A 17,460-nucleotide genomic window follows, 5' to 3' on the forward strand; every position below is an offset into this window, starting at 1 on the left:
TGGAGTGATGTGAGGAATAAAAGAGGTACAGCACCTGACAAACAGTAGCTGCCCAATAAATGACACCTACAATTCTTCCTCTATTACCCATTTTTATGTCACTGTTATTATGCTAGAGAAACAGAAGTAGTAATGCCCTACATTGTGATTCTTTTTCCAGGTTCTGATTTCTCTACTGACCAATGTGAGGAGACTTCCTAACACAATTTGTGACGAAGAAATACAATGAGTTATTATTGTTCTGTGGTCCTGCATGAGTTCTAATTGGATCTACACAAGGGGGATTAGTTCCAGGAGCATCAGAAAGATCTTACTATAGCCGAACCTGAGGCCCCAGACCTTTAGGGTGAGAATCATAGATGAATTCATTTCAAAGCATATTCATATTGCAATGATCCAGTGTAAGTCCTTGGGAAGATTTGGGGCCAGCATGATGCTGCTCATTTTTCTTCTGTCGGATGGCAGAGGGTCCTCCATTGACAAATATTCTGCCTCCGTATGTTTTGGGATTGCATTTCAAGGTTTAACCACATCTCTTATGTGAAGCAAATATTTCTCAATTCATTGAAAAAAGTAAAACCACTGTATCACATGACAAGAAGGAAATATTTTCTTTCCCCCTTTCATTAAAAAAGACACAAAACACAACACCGAATAATGAAAGGAAAACAAACAGGGCCATTCCATTCCGTGGAGGAGGGGCTGAGTAGCCGCAGGGGACAGCTGCAGTGTGTCTGGCGTCCCAATTCTTTCCTTTCCCATCACTTTATTACTTATTGGACCAAGAATGTAGACAATTCCGGCTATGGTTGTTTTGTGTTTTCGTTCCTCGACTTAAACTCTGTGTTATGCGTGTTTGACCCCTATGCTGGGTCTTGGAGCCGACAGAGTCACTTCAACATTCTGCATGGAGCCTTCTGAGCAGGTGGCTGTTATTCCTTTCTCAGCCCCCACCCCTTCCTGTGAGGCCCTGGGCAGTCGCAAGGACTCACATGCCCCTTTGTATTTATCAAAGTCATTAAACCTTTCATGCCTCTTTCAAGCATTTCTCACTGCGGTCGTGGTTGGGTACCAATTGACGAAACATTCATACACCTTCACTGTGTGAACTTTAACATGATGACCTGGATTCTGCCGAAACAAGGCAACACAGGGAGGAAAGAAATAATGGATGTGGTGGTTCCTTAGGGGGTGCTTGATTCATTTCTGAAAACATATTTTTGAACATATAGAAAAAACCTCTTAGAAGTGAATATTTTTCATTATAATATTGATTGTTACATATGGATCTTAAAAACAACGGTTGACTTTGTTCCACAGTTCATGACAATACAAATATAAAACGACCACTTTTCCAAATCTTTTTTGTAAACCATCACTTTTGTTTACAAGCTTTCATGACTCTTGAATTTTCTGATATGCACATTTACATTAAAAATGTTAATTTTCAGGGTGACACTTAAAAGTGCAGCTTTTTAAAGCGTTGTCAATGTTTTGCTTATATAAGAAAAAAGAAGTGTGAATCAGTAGTAACATACTTTATATTATAATTTCTAACGAAATGTTTAGAATATTGCTTATCACTTTCTGCATGTGGGGAATCTAACAACAGAGCTGTACGGGGGGCAAATGAAATATACAATCATTATGTAGAATTCTGTGTTTGGACAAAGTATCTGCTTTTCCTTTTAAGAGAGTTGTGCATTTTCTGAAATTTTAGTAAACAATATACTTATTTCACTGCTGGAAATTGTGCCTAATATAGCAGAGATTTCTACGTGGTAGCAGTGCTCAGGCTGTGTGTGCGCCTAATGGGCTTGGCACAGTGGTGTATTTAATAATACAGAACATCGTGTCCTATCATGTCAGCCACGCATCCTCGCTAATGAAACAGGATCTGCCGCCATTATATATCAAGTGGTGTCAAGTCATCCAAAAACACTCACCAAGGAAATACTGCTTATTAAATTTATCTAGAATTCTCACCCAAATTAGTGTTGCATTTTATGCAGATGGGGAAACTGGGACTGTCAAGAAGTGACACTAAGAGAGTCTTGTGCTAGGAGGAGAGTCTTTTATAAAATGCAGTATGATTCTTAAACTTCACTGGCCATCAGATTTCTTGGGGTATGTGTTAAAAATCAACATTCTGTGCCTCCAACTCCAGAGTTTCTGACACAATAAGGGTCAGATGGCACCCAGAAATCTGACTTCACAAGAACCCTGTGTGATTTTGACATCACTGGTCTACTCTAACAAATGAGTTATAGTTGTGTTGGCCCTATACCCAGCTGAGAAGGCACACACCAAGAAGTTGTGTCCTGAGCAAGATAGGAAAGGCTAAACTCTAAAGCTGAAGAATCTTGCTTTTGAACCCAGCTTATTTCTGTTTTCAATTCATTTCTCTCTCCCCAGGCACTTCAGGTGGCCTCACTGTTGAATCTTCATGGAGGTGACTTACCAAGTTCCTCATTTATTTTTTCCCTTTCTCCCTGCCCTCCGTCCCACATTAAACCTCTGTGTTATGCCTCAGGTGACAGCCAGATGTCTGATGAATGGCCCATGTTGAGTGGTTGTGACTGCCAGCACTTCAGTGTGTGGTGCTCCTAGGCATGCATTCCTTTTAGCAAAGGGCTCCAGAAAGTGTGGATGTTTGCCACAAGGAAGAAATCTCAAATACTAAACTTCCAGATGCCTTGGCAGTACAGTGGGGGAGGTGATTTTGGTTTGCTTCCCTCAACTCTTGGCAAGTCTCCTTGTAAAATCAACTCTGTTCCTAAGAACGCACAGGATTTCCTTTGCAGACTTGCGTAGAAGTTGAAGAGGAGAGAACTAACCACAAAAGGCATCAAGAGTGCCAAATTCTTGTATTCCAGCTTTGCTGGTTGGGGTGGATAGGATCAACCTGAAAAAAAGATTGGCTAACCCTGCCCAAATTCATTTGACCCTAATATGATACTAATCTAAATCATAAAGCCAGCATGAGAGTTTGCAGTGGGAAGTATCTCTTTCCAAAGGGAAGCTGTTCCACCCAGGAAGGATCAGCATCAGCTGTAGCAGTTTAGAATCAGGTCACTTCTGCTCTTCTCCCAGATGCCCTACTCCAGCCCTCCTGGAGGCCAGGGTCATGCACTTTAACAAACAAGCAGAGGGGGAAAGGTTGCAAAGCCAGTGATGAGGAGGGCCAAGATGAAGCTGGCTCTATTAGGAGAAATGGTTCTAGTTCTAAATCTACTCTAGCTGTGTGTCCTTGGGCAAGATATATAAACTCTTTAGCCTCAGTATTCTGTCCATAAAGTAGGGAAGTACACTGGCATATAGTAAGTACTCTGTTATTATCATATCATTAGTGGTATTATTAGCTCTTCTGGAAAAAGCTAGAAAGCTGGACTTGATGTTGGGGTACCTCAACCTCTTTGTTGGGGTAGGAATGAAAACACTGGGAGAATTTCTTCTATGCATTTTCAAGCCACAGCGCATCTGAATTATGGGTTAGAAGCCAAATTAAGGTATCTGTATTCAACTATTAAAATATTAAGGATATTATTACATCAATTTCCTCAAAAAGTTCTTAGTCTTTGTCTCTATTAGTACTTTTTATTGTGTAAAATTTAATTAGATAAAATAAAGCAAATTGTCAAATTCAATCCTATATTGTAAACTGCAAAATAACATTGCAAAGCATCATGCAGATGTTTAGGGTTAAAATTCAAGGTTTGACCTGATGAGGTGGCTCATGCCTGCAATCCCAACAGTCTGGGAGGCTGGAGCAGGCAGATGACTTGAACCCAGGAGTTTGAGACCAGCCTGAGCAACATGGTGAAAACTTGTCTCTACAAAAGATAAAAAAAATTAGCTGGACATGATGGCTCGCACCTGTGGTCTCAGCTACTCAGGAGGCTGAGGTGGGAGGATCACTTCAGCACAAGAGGCAAGTGTTGCAATGAGCCGAGATCGTGCCATTACACTCCATCCAGAGTTGATGACAGAGCAAGACCCGGTCTCAAAAAAAAAAAAAAAAAAAAAAAAAGAATAAATAAAATTCAAAGTTGGCTTATCTTAGCATACGTTTTCCCAGGGGAAAAAAATACTATATTTTCATGACCTCTTAAACTTAGAATCAGATACAGGGATGCAGATTCATTGTTCATAAAAAGTTCAGTGTTTCTTATCACTTATTTAAAAAATGTATTTTATTTTATTCCAGCTTTATTGAGGTATAATTGGCAAATAATGTTATATAAATTATAAGAGTATATATGAGAAATGTGAAATATTTATCACAATCAAGTCAGTTAACACATCCAAGACCTCACATATTTACCTTTTGTGGTTGTATGGTGAGAACACTTAAGATCTACTCTCTTAGCAAATTTCAAGTGTACAATACATTGTTGTTAAATAGTCATCATGCTGTACATTAGATCCCTAGAACTTACTCAACTTATAACAGAAAATTTGTACCCATTGACCAATTTCTCTCCATTTCCTTCACCCCTCAGCACTTGGCAACAACCATACCACTCTCTGTTTCTATGAGTTTGACTGTTTAAGATTCCACGTATAAGTGAGATAATACAGTATTTATCTTTCTCTGTCTCACTTATTTCACTTAGCATAATCCCCTCAAGTTTCATACATGTTGTTGCAGATGGCATGATTTCCTCAGGTTTTTAAGGCTGAGTAGTATTTCATTGTGTGTATTTTATTTATCTGTTCATCTGTGGATGAACACTTGGATTGTCTCCATGTCTTGTCTATTGTGGATAATGCTGCAGGGAACATGAGAGTTCAGATATCTCCTTGGGATATGTCTTTGTTTTCCTCAATTATATACCCAGAAGTAGCATTGCTGGATATGAAGTATTTCCATTTTTAATTTTTGGAGGAGCCTCCATACTGTTTTCTTTTTATTATTATACTTTAAGTTCTAGGGTACATGTGTACAACGTGCAGATTTGTTACATAGGTATATATGTACCATGTTGGTTTGCTGCACCCATCAACTCATCATCTACATTAGGTATTTCTCCCAATGCTATCTCTCCCCCAGTCCCTCACCCACTGAAAGGCCCCAGTGTGTGATGTTTCCCTTCCTGTGTCCAAGTGTTTTCATTGTTCAATTCCCACCTATGAGTGAGAACATGCAGTGTTTGGTTTTCTGTCCTTGTGATAGTTTGCTGAGAATGATGGTTTCCAGCTTCATCCATGTATCTGCAAAGGACATTAATTCATCCTTTTTAATGGCTGCATAGTATTCCATGGTGTATATGTGCCACATTTTCTTAATCCAGTCTATCATTGATGGATATTTGGGTTGGTTCCAAGTCTTTGCTATTATTGTGAATAGTGTTGCAATAAACCTACGTGTGCACGTGTCTTTATAGTAGCATGATTTACAATCCTTTGGGTATATACCCAGTAGTGGGATCACTGGGTCAAATGGTATTTCTAGTTCTAGATCCTTGAGGAATCACCACACTGTCTTTCACAATGGTTGAACTAATTTACACTCCCACCAACAGTGTAAAAGCATTCATATTTCTCCACATCCTCTCCAACACCTGTTGTTTCCTGACTTTGTAATGATTGCCATTCTAACTGGTGTGAGATGGTATCTCATTGTGGTTTTGATTTGCATTTCTCTGATGACCAGTGATGATGAACATTTTTTCATGTGTCTGTTGGCTGCATAAATGTCTTCTTTTGAGAAATGTCCATTCACATCCCTTGCCCACTTTTTGATGGTGTTTATGTTTTTTCTTGTAAATTTGTTTAAGTTCTTTGTAGATTCTGGATATTAGCCCTTTGTCAGATGGGTAGATTGAAAAAATTTTCTCCCATTCTGTAGGTTTCCTGTTCACTCTGATGTTAGTTTCTTTTGCCATGCAGAAGCTCTTTAGTTTAATTAGATCCCATTTGTCTATTTTGGCTTTTGTTGCCATTGTTTTTGGTGCTTTACTTATGAAGTCTTTGCCCATGCCTACATCCTGAATGGTATTGCCTAGGTTTTCTTCTAGGGTTTTTATGGTTTTATGTCTTACATTTAAGTCTTTAATCCATCTTGAGTTAATTTTTGTATAAGGTGTAAGGAAGGGATCCAGTTTCAGCTTTCTACATATGGCTAGCCAGTTTTCCCAGAACCATTTATCAAATAGGGAATCCTTTCCGCATTTCTTGTTTTTGTCAGGTTTGTCAAAGATCAGATGGTTGTAGATGTGTGGTGTTATTTCTGAGGCCTCTCTTCTGTTGCATTGGTCTATATATCTGTTTTGGTACCAGCACCATGTTTTGGTTACTATAGCCTTGAGTATAGTTTGAAGTCAGGTAGCGTGATGCCTCCAGCTTTGTTCCTTTTGCTTAGGATTGTCTTGGCTATGCGGGCTCTTTTTTGGTTCCATATGAACTTTAGTTTTTTCCAATTCTGTGAAGAAAGTCATTGGTAGCTTGATGGGGATGGAATTGAATCTATAAATTACCTTGGGCAGTACCTCCATACTGTTTTCAATAAGGGCTATGCCAATTTATATTCCCACCAATGGTGCACAAGGATTCCCTTTTCTCTGCATCCTCACCAACACTTGTTATCTCCTACCCTGTTGATAATAGTCATTTTAACAGGTGTGAAGTGATATTGCATTGTGGTTTTGATTTGCATTTCCCTAATAATTGGTAATGTTAAAGAGCTTCTCAACACCTTTTCATGTACCTGTTGGCCACCTGTATGTCTTCTTTGGAAAAATGTGTATGCAGGTCATTTGCCCATTTTAATATCAGATTATTTATTTCTTGCTATTGAGTTGTATGAGTTCCTTATATATTTTGGATATTAACCCCTGTGTATATGGTTTGAAAATGTTTTCTCCCATTCTGTAAGCTGCTTTTTCATTTTGTTGAATGTTTTATTTGCTGTGCAGAAGCTTTGTAGTTTGATGTAGTCCCACTGTTTATTTCTGCTTTGGTAGTGTGTGCTGTTCATGTCATATCCAAAAAAAGCATTGCTAAGACAAATGTCATGGAGCTTTATCCCTATGTTTTCTTTCAGTAGTTTTACAGCTTTAGGTCTTACATTTAAGTCTTTAATCCATTTTAAGTTAATTTCTGTGACTGGCCTAAGATCGGGGTCCAAGTTCATTCTTTTGCATGTAGATATCCAATTTTCCTAATACGATTTATTACAAAGGCTATCATTTCCTCATTGTGCATTCCTGACACCCTTGTCAAATATTACTTGATTGCATATGTCTGAGTTTTTGTTTTATGTAAAACATTTTTATTTTATCATGGAACTCTTTTGGGCATGGAACTCTTTTCCATTAGCATAGGGGTAGCTTCAGTTAGTATTCTATAGCAAGGCAATAAATGTCCCATCAAGTGGAAATTCTCAAGTTCAGTTTTTGTTATTGAAAAATACTCACAGTCTTTTGCCATCAGCCCCAATGAGTGCTCCACACAAAGGGATATGCAGTGAGTAATTCATCTGGACTAGCACTCCAGCTACTACCCTACGCTTTGTGGGCTTAGGTGATTTTACTAGTTCCCATTTAGCATGTTTAACTAACATTTCCTAAAAGAGCAGATTTACATGCCTTCAGCTTCATAGTGCTAGAAAGGGGAAACATCCCAGTCAGATGCAGTATCCGTTTTAACAAGACATTTAGGTAAAGGAGTTCAACTACCTTACATAAAGCTTGTTTAAACATCTTAAATTTTATAATCATATTAATCTATATGCTTTTATGTTCTGGTCCCAGGCCTTTTCTACCCCCATACCATTTTACCCTTCATGGTGAAAAAGGGTTTGTGTTCCCAGCAGGGAGTTGCATCTGTAAGACATATGAGGGACAGCAAATTTGATAAGGCTTCTTCAACAGTCCTGTGATTCTGTGGGAGGGGCACCCATGTAAAAGGGGTCCACTTAGCCCCCAAATTTACCATGACCTGGCTAATGGGTGTACTTGCTGGGAGGATATCCCAGTCATCATAAAGCCAGTCCAATGTGGCTTGCATACGAAGCATATTAACTGCTTCATCTGGGGTGGATCACTTGGTATTTTATAGGGAGAGTTGGGCAGTCCTCTTCTCAGGGCAAGCAGCCCTTACAGTGTCACTTATCCAGTTTACTAGGCTGATTGTTCTCTTAGAAATAACCTCCTATACATTTAGATTACATGTACTTATTAGTGATTAGTAGTGAGCTGTGAGTCTTGCATGAACCCAAACAAGCTCTTAAATTCTGTGGCATTTAAATTTAAGAATTTTGTCCTTAAAGTGGTTATTTTTACAATTCAGTATAGTAAAGATTTTTTAAGAAGTCGATGATACCAATCTATGAAATGGAACAATTCCCTTATATTATACATTCTGCTTTTTAATGGTTACTTGGTTTTACCCTTCCCCCATAATGACTGTTGTTTTTTTTTTTTTGTTTTTTTTTTTTTTGTTTTTTGTTTTTTTTTTTGGTAATCACAGGGCTCAGAGTTAACTTTTGTTGCCCTGACCTAATTGTTCCTTTTGTTAAGTTTTATTTGTATAATTTTTACTTCATTTTAAAGCAATCATTAAATGATTTTTAACTAGAGGAACAAACTATTTTCCTTTTTTTAAGCAAAATCAACATCTTTGTGTTTTATAAACTTTACCAAAAACATATTTTATGCTCTCATTATTTTAACTTTTAATAATCCAAATTTCCAGTGAAAATAAAAACCAAGGGTCTAACATGACTTTAAGATTTTAAATTACTGGAGAGAGTTTTGAGATTAAATTTACCAGATTAATTTTATCACAGATTACCAAGGTTATGGGAATTAAATGACATCTGAGCTAACTTCAACCAGTCCAACTGGCACTTTTATTCTGCATACCGATTATATCTATATCTTTATATGTGTCATGGGGAAGTGATATTTCACTACCAAACTCCATGAAAGAGTTCTAATCAAGTAACTTTTAAAAAGCCACTTGATTACTACTGTATCCTATATGCTGTTGATATCCAGGTCTGGCACATAATAGGTACTCAGTAATTTTTTTAAATTAATAAACGAAAATGACTGGCTAATTTTTTTGTGTGTTTTTAGTAGAGATGGGGTTTCACCATGTTTGCCAGGCTGGTTTTGAACTCCTGACCTCAAGTGACCCACCTGTATCAGCCTCCCAAAGTAGTAGGATTATAGGCATGGACTACCATGCCCAGCCCCAAAGGATATTTTATTTGCTTGTTTAAAAAACAATTCCCTTTCCTACTTTAGATAATTAATAGAAGTTACAGGAGCCAACAAAAGGTGAAGGAGAGAGCTATTATCCAAGACCTTTTCAAAAAGAAAGAGTTGAATTTTTGAGATGTCAATCTGAAGGATGTCAAAGAGATAGATCATAGAATTTAAAAATTAAAAACTTCTTGCATTAAAAATAAGTCAATATTTGTAATAAAATCTTGTTTTAACTAATTAATTTTGTATTAGTGTATTTTTAATATTAAAGACCCATCTCTAGAAAGTTTCTTCTTAATCATAGCCAACTGAATTATACAACCCCTTTTTTAAAAAAAAATTTCTTTTTACTAAATTTATTATGACTTACATAGACCTTTCACAACATGCTTAGACTTTCTGTTTTGTCCTAAATATCCCTCTTTCTTGAACAACAAGGCCATTTTATTTTAGGACAAAAATTCATATATGGGTTTATTTCTGAGCTCTATGTCCTGTTTCATTGGTCTATTGTGTTTTTATGCTAGTACCATACTGTTTTGATTGCTACAGCTTTGTAATATAGTCTAAAATCAAACTGATGTCTCCAGCTTTATTCTTTCTCAAGATTGCTTTGGCTATGTGTGGTCTTTTGTAGATCTATGCACATTTAGGATTATGTGTTCTATTTCTGTGAAACATGCCATTGAACTTTTCATAGGAATTGCCCTGAGTCTATAGATTACTTTGGGTAGAATGGACATTTAACAACATTAATTCTCCTGATTTATGATTATAGGATACCTTTTTATTTAGTTGTGTGTTCAATTTCTTTCATTAGTATATTATAGTTTTTAGTATACAGATCTTTCACATTCTTGCTTAAATTTATCTTAAATATTTTATTCTTTTTGATGCTGCTGTAAATAGGATTGTTTGTTGTTAATGTATAGAAACACAGCTGGTTTTTGTATGTTGAACTTGCATCCTGCAGCTTTACTGAATGTATCAGTTCTAACATTTTTTTAATGGAATCATTAGGGTATCTATATATAAGGTCATGTCATCTGCAAACAGAGTCAATTTTGCTTCTTTCTTTATGATTTGGATTTTTAAAATTTCTTTTTCTTGCCTAATTGCTCTGGCTAGGACTTCCGGTACCAGTTGAATAGAAGTAGTGAGAGTGGGCACCCTTGTCTTGTTCCTACGAATAATTTTCAAAATTTTGGATTGGCATAAAAATTGGCTGGTGCTACCTACAGCCGTAACTTCAGTTATAATGTCAACATATTTCCATTTATTAATTCAAAAACAATTGTTCAGTACCTATTATGTGCTAGACCTGCATATCAAGAGCATATAGGATACAGTGGTAAATAACAGAGAAATATCAACTATTCACATACCAAACTTTCCATTTTAGCATACAGGATGGAACAAGAACCTGCTCCCGCTTTGTTGAAACTTAAGTTTGTGTGTCCATTCTGGATAAGTCTTGCAGAAAGTTTGATGAACACTGTCAAGGATGTACAGAGCAGGGTAAAGCTTAGGCACAGGTTGAGGGCTTGAAGTGTCAGGTGGTACTCTTTGTAGTGTGGTGGGTCCACATAGGCTAATGAGAATTTTGCATATGGATAAGGAAAGGTAACTGCTTATCCAAGGTAATTAGTCCCTGCAATCCCTGAAAATGAATAGAAGCAATATGGGCCCAGGAGAGCAGATTCCAAGGCTACTGCAAAATGGAGTGGACATCCCATAATGCTCAGAATCCAAAGGTGAAATTAGCTTCCCACTGAAAATAAAGCAAAAATAAATTGTTACTGTGGAGACAAAATATTTCAAAACCTTCTTAGCAATATGAACAAACAAACAAAAAAGAGATGCTGGCTATGAATCTCTCCTATTGGAAAATGAGGGAGAAATCGATCATGACCTTCTCTTTATGTTTTCATTTTCCCTTGAATGTGTCCCTTGTATTTTCATTTTCTTTTCTTTTTTTTTCACTTTTTATTTTAAGTACTGGGATACATGTGCAGGATGTGCAGGTGTGTTACATAGGTTAATGTGTGCCACAGAGATTTGTTGCACAGATCAACCTATCACGTAGGTATTAAGCCCAGCACCCATTAGCTATTCTTCCTGATGCTCTCCCTCCTGCAGTCCTTCATTTTCAATCTACAACACAGGAGAATAATATATCAGCCAACCGGGGCAAAATTTAAATTAGTTCAATTCAACAAACATTTATTTATGTATTTCCCATCACATGGAGGCAACTAGTCTGGGTTGGGAAAAACAAAGATGAGTGAACAAAATCCCTGCTGAAGGTTCTTGCTATTCAGCTACTCAGGATGTGGTCCATCATCCAGTAGCACTGATATCCCCTGGGAGCCTGGCAGACATGCAGAATCTCAGGCCTCACCCAGATCTACTGAATCAGAATCTGCATTTTAACCAGATCTCTAGTTGATTTACATATACATTTAAGTTTGAGAAGCCCTGCATTAGTCATGGCAATAAAATCTATAATCAGATAATGTAGTCTTTCTGTATCATGGGATTATCTGGTTTTATGCAATTGAAATGCAAGATAGCATAGACTTTTCATCCTTTTTTAGAAGGAGAGGTACCAAGAAGATTGGAAAGAGATCTCAGATTAAGGAGTTGAGAATTAAAAATATATTACTAAAAGCAGAGAAGCCTATAGATCCATTTCTTCAAAATGAAATTTAGGAGCAGTAGCACTGGCTCTGTCCTCCCCAAATACAATAATCATCACAGGAACCTGTAGAAAATATTTGGAGCAGGGATCAGATAAAAATTATTCAGGGCTGGGCGCAGTGGCTAATGCCTGTAATCCCAGCACTTTGGGAGACTGAGGTGGGTGGATCACCTGAGGTCAGGAGTTCAAGACCAGCCTGGCCAACATGGCGAAACCCTGTCTGTACTAGACATACAAAAATTAGCTGGGCATGGTGGTGTGCACCTGTAGTCCCAGCTACTTGGGAGGCTGAGGCAGGAGAATCACTTGAACCTGGGAGGCAAAGGTTGTAGTGAGCCAAGATCATGCCACTGCACTCCAGCCTAGGCGACAGAGTAAAACTCCGTCTCCAAAAAAAAAAAAAAAAAAAAAAAATCATTTAAAACAGAGTTTATTACTGAAATCCATTGTAGTATGGCATCAATTAGACCAAATTCAATTCTAATTGGATATCATTTTTTTTATGTTCCATCCTGAACTTAATAGTGATTTGACTTTCAAAGCCAATCTTCCATCCTACTTGGCATCTGTATATTTACCAGGCACCTCTGGGTCCACTCTCTGTAAGCCAACAGTAGAAGCACACCAGTTGTGATGGCCTGTGACAAGAAAATGCAAAAATAAACATCCACCATAGAAGGTGCCTCTGGAAAGAGTTCAATCTGTCTCACAGTTTGACAACTTCATCATGAACTTGAAGGAACAGCAAATGACTCAGTGGATTGATGACTCTGATATCCTCCACATCCATGGAAAAAAACTGTGATGATGAGGAAAGTAAGCCTTTAGTGTCATAAAGACATGATTCATACAAGCTCATTTTTTGATTCTCTATGTTGCCTTTGCCATCAGAATCAACCCCTCCACTACTGTAAGGTGTCACCACGATAATGGTTTGGCTTTATAACCCTTGCCATAAGTTTTATTTGATTAATTGTCTTTTGTTCACCTTTCATACAAACTGATGAAACTGTAAATGGAAGGAACCAGAATGGAAACTTGTCACAAAACCCTGAAGCGACTTGCTCTTTTGCTATTTGCTTTCTTTTAAGATTCCACAGCCTCAGCCTGCTGGTAGGATGCAAATACACGATCCCCTTTTCTCAAATAACAAAGATTACCATTAGAATGAATGCATGATGTGGCATTTATTGTTCTGGGTACAGTGGTGTCCAGCCTTTCAAAAGAGAGTTTTTCTTTATAGTCTCTGTTGAAGGAAAAAGGCCCAAAGTGTGGAATGAAAATAGTTAAACAAAAGAGGGAATAGTGTCACCAGAATTTAGCAGTAGATAATGGAAAAAAAATATTCCTGGGCTCTTTGATTCAGCAACAGGTCTCATGGAGGAGACCTTTGTGGTCACTGAAACTGGAAATAACTTATTCTTAATCCCGTGTATCATTTGTTCTTGGTTAATGACTCTTTTGAGGTTGAGAGAGAAAGAGGAAGAGATGTGCCTAAAATAAGATATAGAATATGGACAGCTCCAAATATAGTACAAGTTAGCTTTTGACAGAGAAATAAGCATGACTATATGTGCACAATCTACAAAGTTAAGGAGGAAAAAAAAATCAGCATTTTTACCAATATGGTTTTGTGGTATGCTGCTTTTGTAGCAGCTGGATCTGGCATATTTACTGTTTTGAGACTTAGCTTTTTCGTTTTCCTGGCATATTTTATTTTGAATGTTGGATTTAGAGAATTTGAGAGACAGGGAAACACACACACACACACACACACACACACTTCTCATGTAGCTGAGCCTACAATTCCAGACTTGGCATTGCCATACCATAAAACTCTCAGGGATAAAAACAGAACCATCTGTAGTCAAAAGAGGTTCCTGGCTTGATTGTGCAAGAGGAAAGTTTCCAAGGGACCCTCTGGAGGGTGAGCCGGCATAAATAGTACAAGGAAACAAAAGAATTACTAAGAGCAACTGTAACACTGGTGCTGTGGGGTAAGCCTGGGGCTTTCTCTGCTTTGGGAGGCATGGCCCTCAATTGACACATCACTCCTCTGTAAGACAGAGAAACACTGAAGCCAGATAAGCAAGGGAGACAAGCTCATGCCCCTCTGCTGGTTTAACTCTGAGTAGATAGCTGACATTATCAGATGCTGAGATTCCAGGTTGCCTTAACTACTTTGGCATGAGCTGTTTCTTTCCTTTCAAAAAGTTGAAAAATATTGCAGAATTTCAGTTGCCTGTTATTTTTGTAGCTGCCAGCTTGGATTTTGCTTTGTTTACATAAAACTTTGAAAAAGATCTTTCATGGAGTAGGCTGAGTATGAATGCCTTCAGTAACTTCTTAAATCTACCCTGCAAATGGAAAGGTGGCTCAAGAGGTTAGCGCACCCATCTTTATTGGTGCTCCCCGCCAGACATGGGAGATAAAATAGAGCTATTTTCCCCAAGATGCACAGACTTCCCCTTTTCTTTCTTCCATTTCTTTTTGAAAATTACATTTTTAGATACAGAGGAGAAAAGAATGAAAAAGGAAGAGATTTGAGGGTAGGCAGGACAAGTCAAGGGGAAGAGAAAATGTGAGAGAGGGAGAGTCTGAAGGGGGAATAGTTGGCTGAAGAGGAGGCCAGGTTGTGAGGAAGGGGAGAATGGAGGCTGTGCCCGGCAGTGAGTGTGGAAAGAAGAGAGGGCCTCCATCCTGCACTCGCCTCCCTCAGCTCTCCTTGACATGCTGCTGCCTTGCTTTCTGGGCACATCCAGGGATATCAGTTGGGTTTTGCAACAATTGCTGCTAACACTTTGATTGCATGATAATTATGAACTCTCCCACTAAATCTTTAAATTGCCTAAGTAGAGGCAATTGCCTAAGTTCCCAGAAGCAGATGAATTGAAGGAATCAGGGAGCCCTCACAATAGAAATAGAAACTTTTAGAGGTATCATATTAATATGGGATAATTTATTCACTTACAAGCATCTGTTATGAGTCTACTGCAAACAAGCAATTTGCTAGGTACTATGCTGATAAAGTAATAATAAATGTTAACATGTTATTGAGTGAGTGTTTAATATACGTTGAACACTTCACACATGCTAACTCATTTAATCCTCACAATGACCTTATCATGTAGCTATCCTCACACTTTTAAAATGAGGCACAGAAAGGCTAAATAAGATGAGCAAGATCCCCAAATAGTAATTGTACAAATAGTAGTTTTGCCTGTCATTGGAATTTACAGTTCGGGTGTAAAAATAATGCACATAAGAGAATGGCTGCAACACTAGGCAAGAAGGATGAATGTTTTCTACATGAGAAGAGCTCAGGGATAAGGTATCACTTACAAGGGAAACGTCGATGATGAAGGCACCGTGGAGAAATAGGATCTGAAGTCTGTTTAAGGATGGATGTGATTTCAATGGGAGGTGACAGAGGGAGGGCAGCTTAGGCTGTGGGAGCAGCGTGTGCAAAGGTGGGGTAGTGGCTGTCATGCTTAGGGAGCAGTGAGTGAGGAGTCCACACTGAAAGGAGGGTCAGTTCTTGGCAGAGACCAGTAGAAAACGAGGATTGAAAGCCAGGTAATACCAGAGTTAGGAGGACCTCACAATGCAGGCTAGCCTGTCTGAACGTCGTTTAGGGACAATGAAGCAATATGAAAGCTTTTTGAAGGAGCTGTATCCTGACTACTGAAGGGGTTTAGAAAGATGAGCCAGTTGTGTGCACGTAAGATGGGAATAAAGGGAGGCCTAGAAGTCTCTGTAGAACCCTGGTCTTCAGATTTATTTTTGCAGCTCTAGCCACAATAACTAATACATTTCACGTCATAGTTATAAATATTTTTATGACGCATAATGAGGGTTACATATTATTTTGGTCAGATATAAAAAATGTGATGCATTCTAATACTATCTATTCCATTCCATTCCATTCCACTCCACTCCACGCCACACCACGCCACGCCACTCCACTCCACTCCACTGCATTCTATTCTATTCTAGTCTAGTCTAGTCTATGCATTTATTGTAAATGCTGCTAGCTACTCAATAGATTTATTTTATAATTTACTAATGGATAGATTCCCACAGTTTGGCTATCAAAGTTACCTAGGCATAAAATCTGAGTAGTGATGGGAAGTGGTGAGGGGTGGGTGGTATACAGTGAGAAGGAAAAGGAAGGAATGCACAGGGATATGCCTTGTAGGAAAAATTTAAGTTACATGGCAACTGATTGGAGTGGGGCTGGTGTTGCGCTGCTTTAGGGCATTGCTGCCTCCATTGTGGTCCTAGGACCAGCAGCATGGGCATCCTCTAGTAACTTGTTAGACATGCAGACTCTCAGGCCCCACCCCAGACCTGCTGAATTAGAACCTGCGTTTCATCAAGATCTCCTAATGATTTGTATGCATGTTACAGTTTGAGAAGGGCGAGTTTAGAGGAACAGGTTGAGTCAAAATCACTCCAGTGTTTGAAATTGAGTTACCAAGACAATGACAGGGAAGTTGGAGAAGAAAAAAAAATGGTTTTGGTGACAAGATGATTAATTTGGTTTTAGACAAACTGGCCTTAAAGCAGCTTTGGATATCTAAGTGGAAAAATGGACCATTGACATAGATTCTTTGCTTGATCAAACTTTAGTCAGGTTCCTGAACCTTCTCCTAGGCCCATCTGTGTACTTCCTTGTAAAATCCAGTTGGAGCACAAGAACCCTGCTGAGTCAGTTTAGCAAGAACCCCCCCAGCCTTGATAACTGATCACCCTCTATAACTAGTTAGATTTCTCCTCCTCCCCGATCCCCAAAGTGATGTCTGATCACCCTGGCCTGTCTTCAGCAAGAAAACTGTTAGGTCGGTATAGCCACAATCCCCCTTGTCCCTGATATTTCCTGTTAGTAATTTTCCATCCACTGACTTTCACCCTGCTTCTCAGCTATAAATTCCCATTTGCTCATGCTGTATTTGGACTTGAACTTTGTTCTATATTGATGTCTCTTTTTCCCTATTGCAATAATCCTGAATAAAATTTGCTTTTATTGCTTTAACTAACTGTCCAGCTCTGGTTTTTCTTTGACACTATCAGGCAGTTGGAAGTCATGCAACTGTGGAAGCTGAAACAGACGTGCATGGTCATGTAATCAAGCCCCTTCTTTAACCATCGAGGAAGGGGCAGAACTTCCGTTGAGGAAGACTACAAAACTAAGTCTAGCGTGACCTTTCTCCCAAATTCCCTTCTCTAAGCAGGGCTCTGGGTGCAGCACTGCACTTGCCATTGGCCAAGTCACTGGGCTCTCCAGTCCTCAGGGCCTGTGTTTAAACTCATTGTACTCCAGTCTTTTCATCAGAACTTGTTCTACAAGCCATGTTTTCTAGAATTAATAGAGCTCATTCCTTAAGGTACTATGATCTCCTCACTGAATACTTTCTAGCAGCTGATGCTTTTAAATAACCTACCTCCAAAATTCTGGGAAAATTGCTTGTCATATAAATGTCAAAATGGAACTAGGGAGTCGGAGGACCAATCTATATGAAGTACTTAGAGAGTCTTGAATGA

At 38.5% G+C, this 17,460-nt stretch overlaps 1 protein-coding gene across 1 annotated transcript in view; it reads right to left on the reverse strand.

The window, feature by feature from the left end:
• Positions 1-7,784: 7,784 nt before the first annotated feature.
• TMEM212 (transmembrane protein 212) overlaps positions 7,785-17,460 on the reverse strand; it is a 32,917-nt gene continuing 23,241 nt past the window's right edge. Inside the window, 4 exon segments of the mRNA XM_010356913.1 lie at positions 7,785-7,826; positions 10,664-10,965; positions 10,968-10,986; positions 12,495-12,554. Coding sequence (XP_010355215.1) covers positions 7,785-7,826; positions 10,664-10,965; positions 10,968-10,986; positions 12,495-12,554 — 423 coding nt within the window.

The sequence above is a fragment of the Rhinopithecus roxellana genome, chromosome 1 (genome assembly GCF_007565055.1).
Source record: "Rhinopithecus roxellana isolate Shanxi Qingling chromosome 1, ASM756505v1, whole genome shotgun sequence".
Lineage (NCBI taxonomy): Eukaryota > Metazoa > Chordata > Mammalia > Primates > Cercopithecidae > Rhinopithecus > Rhinopithecus roxellana.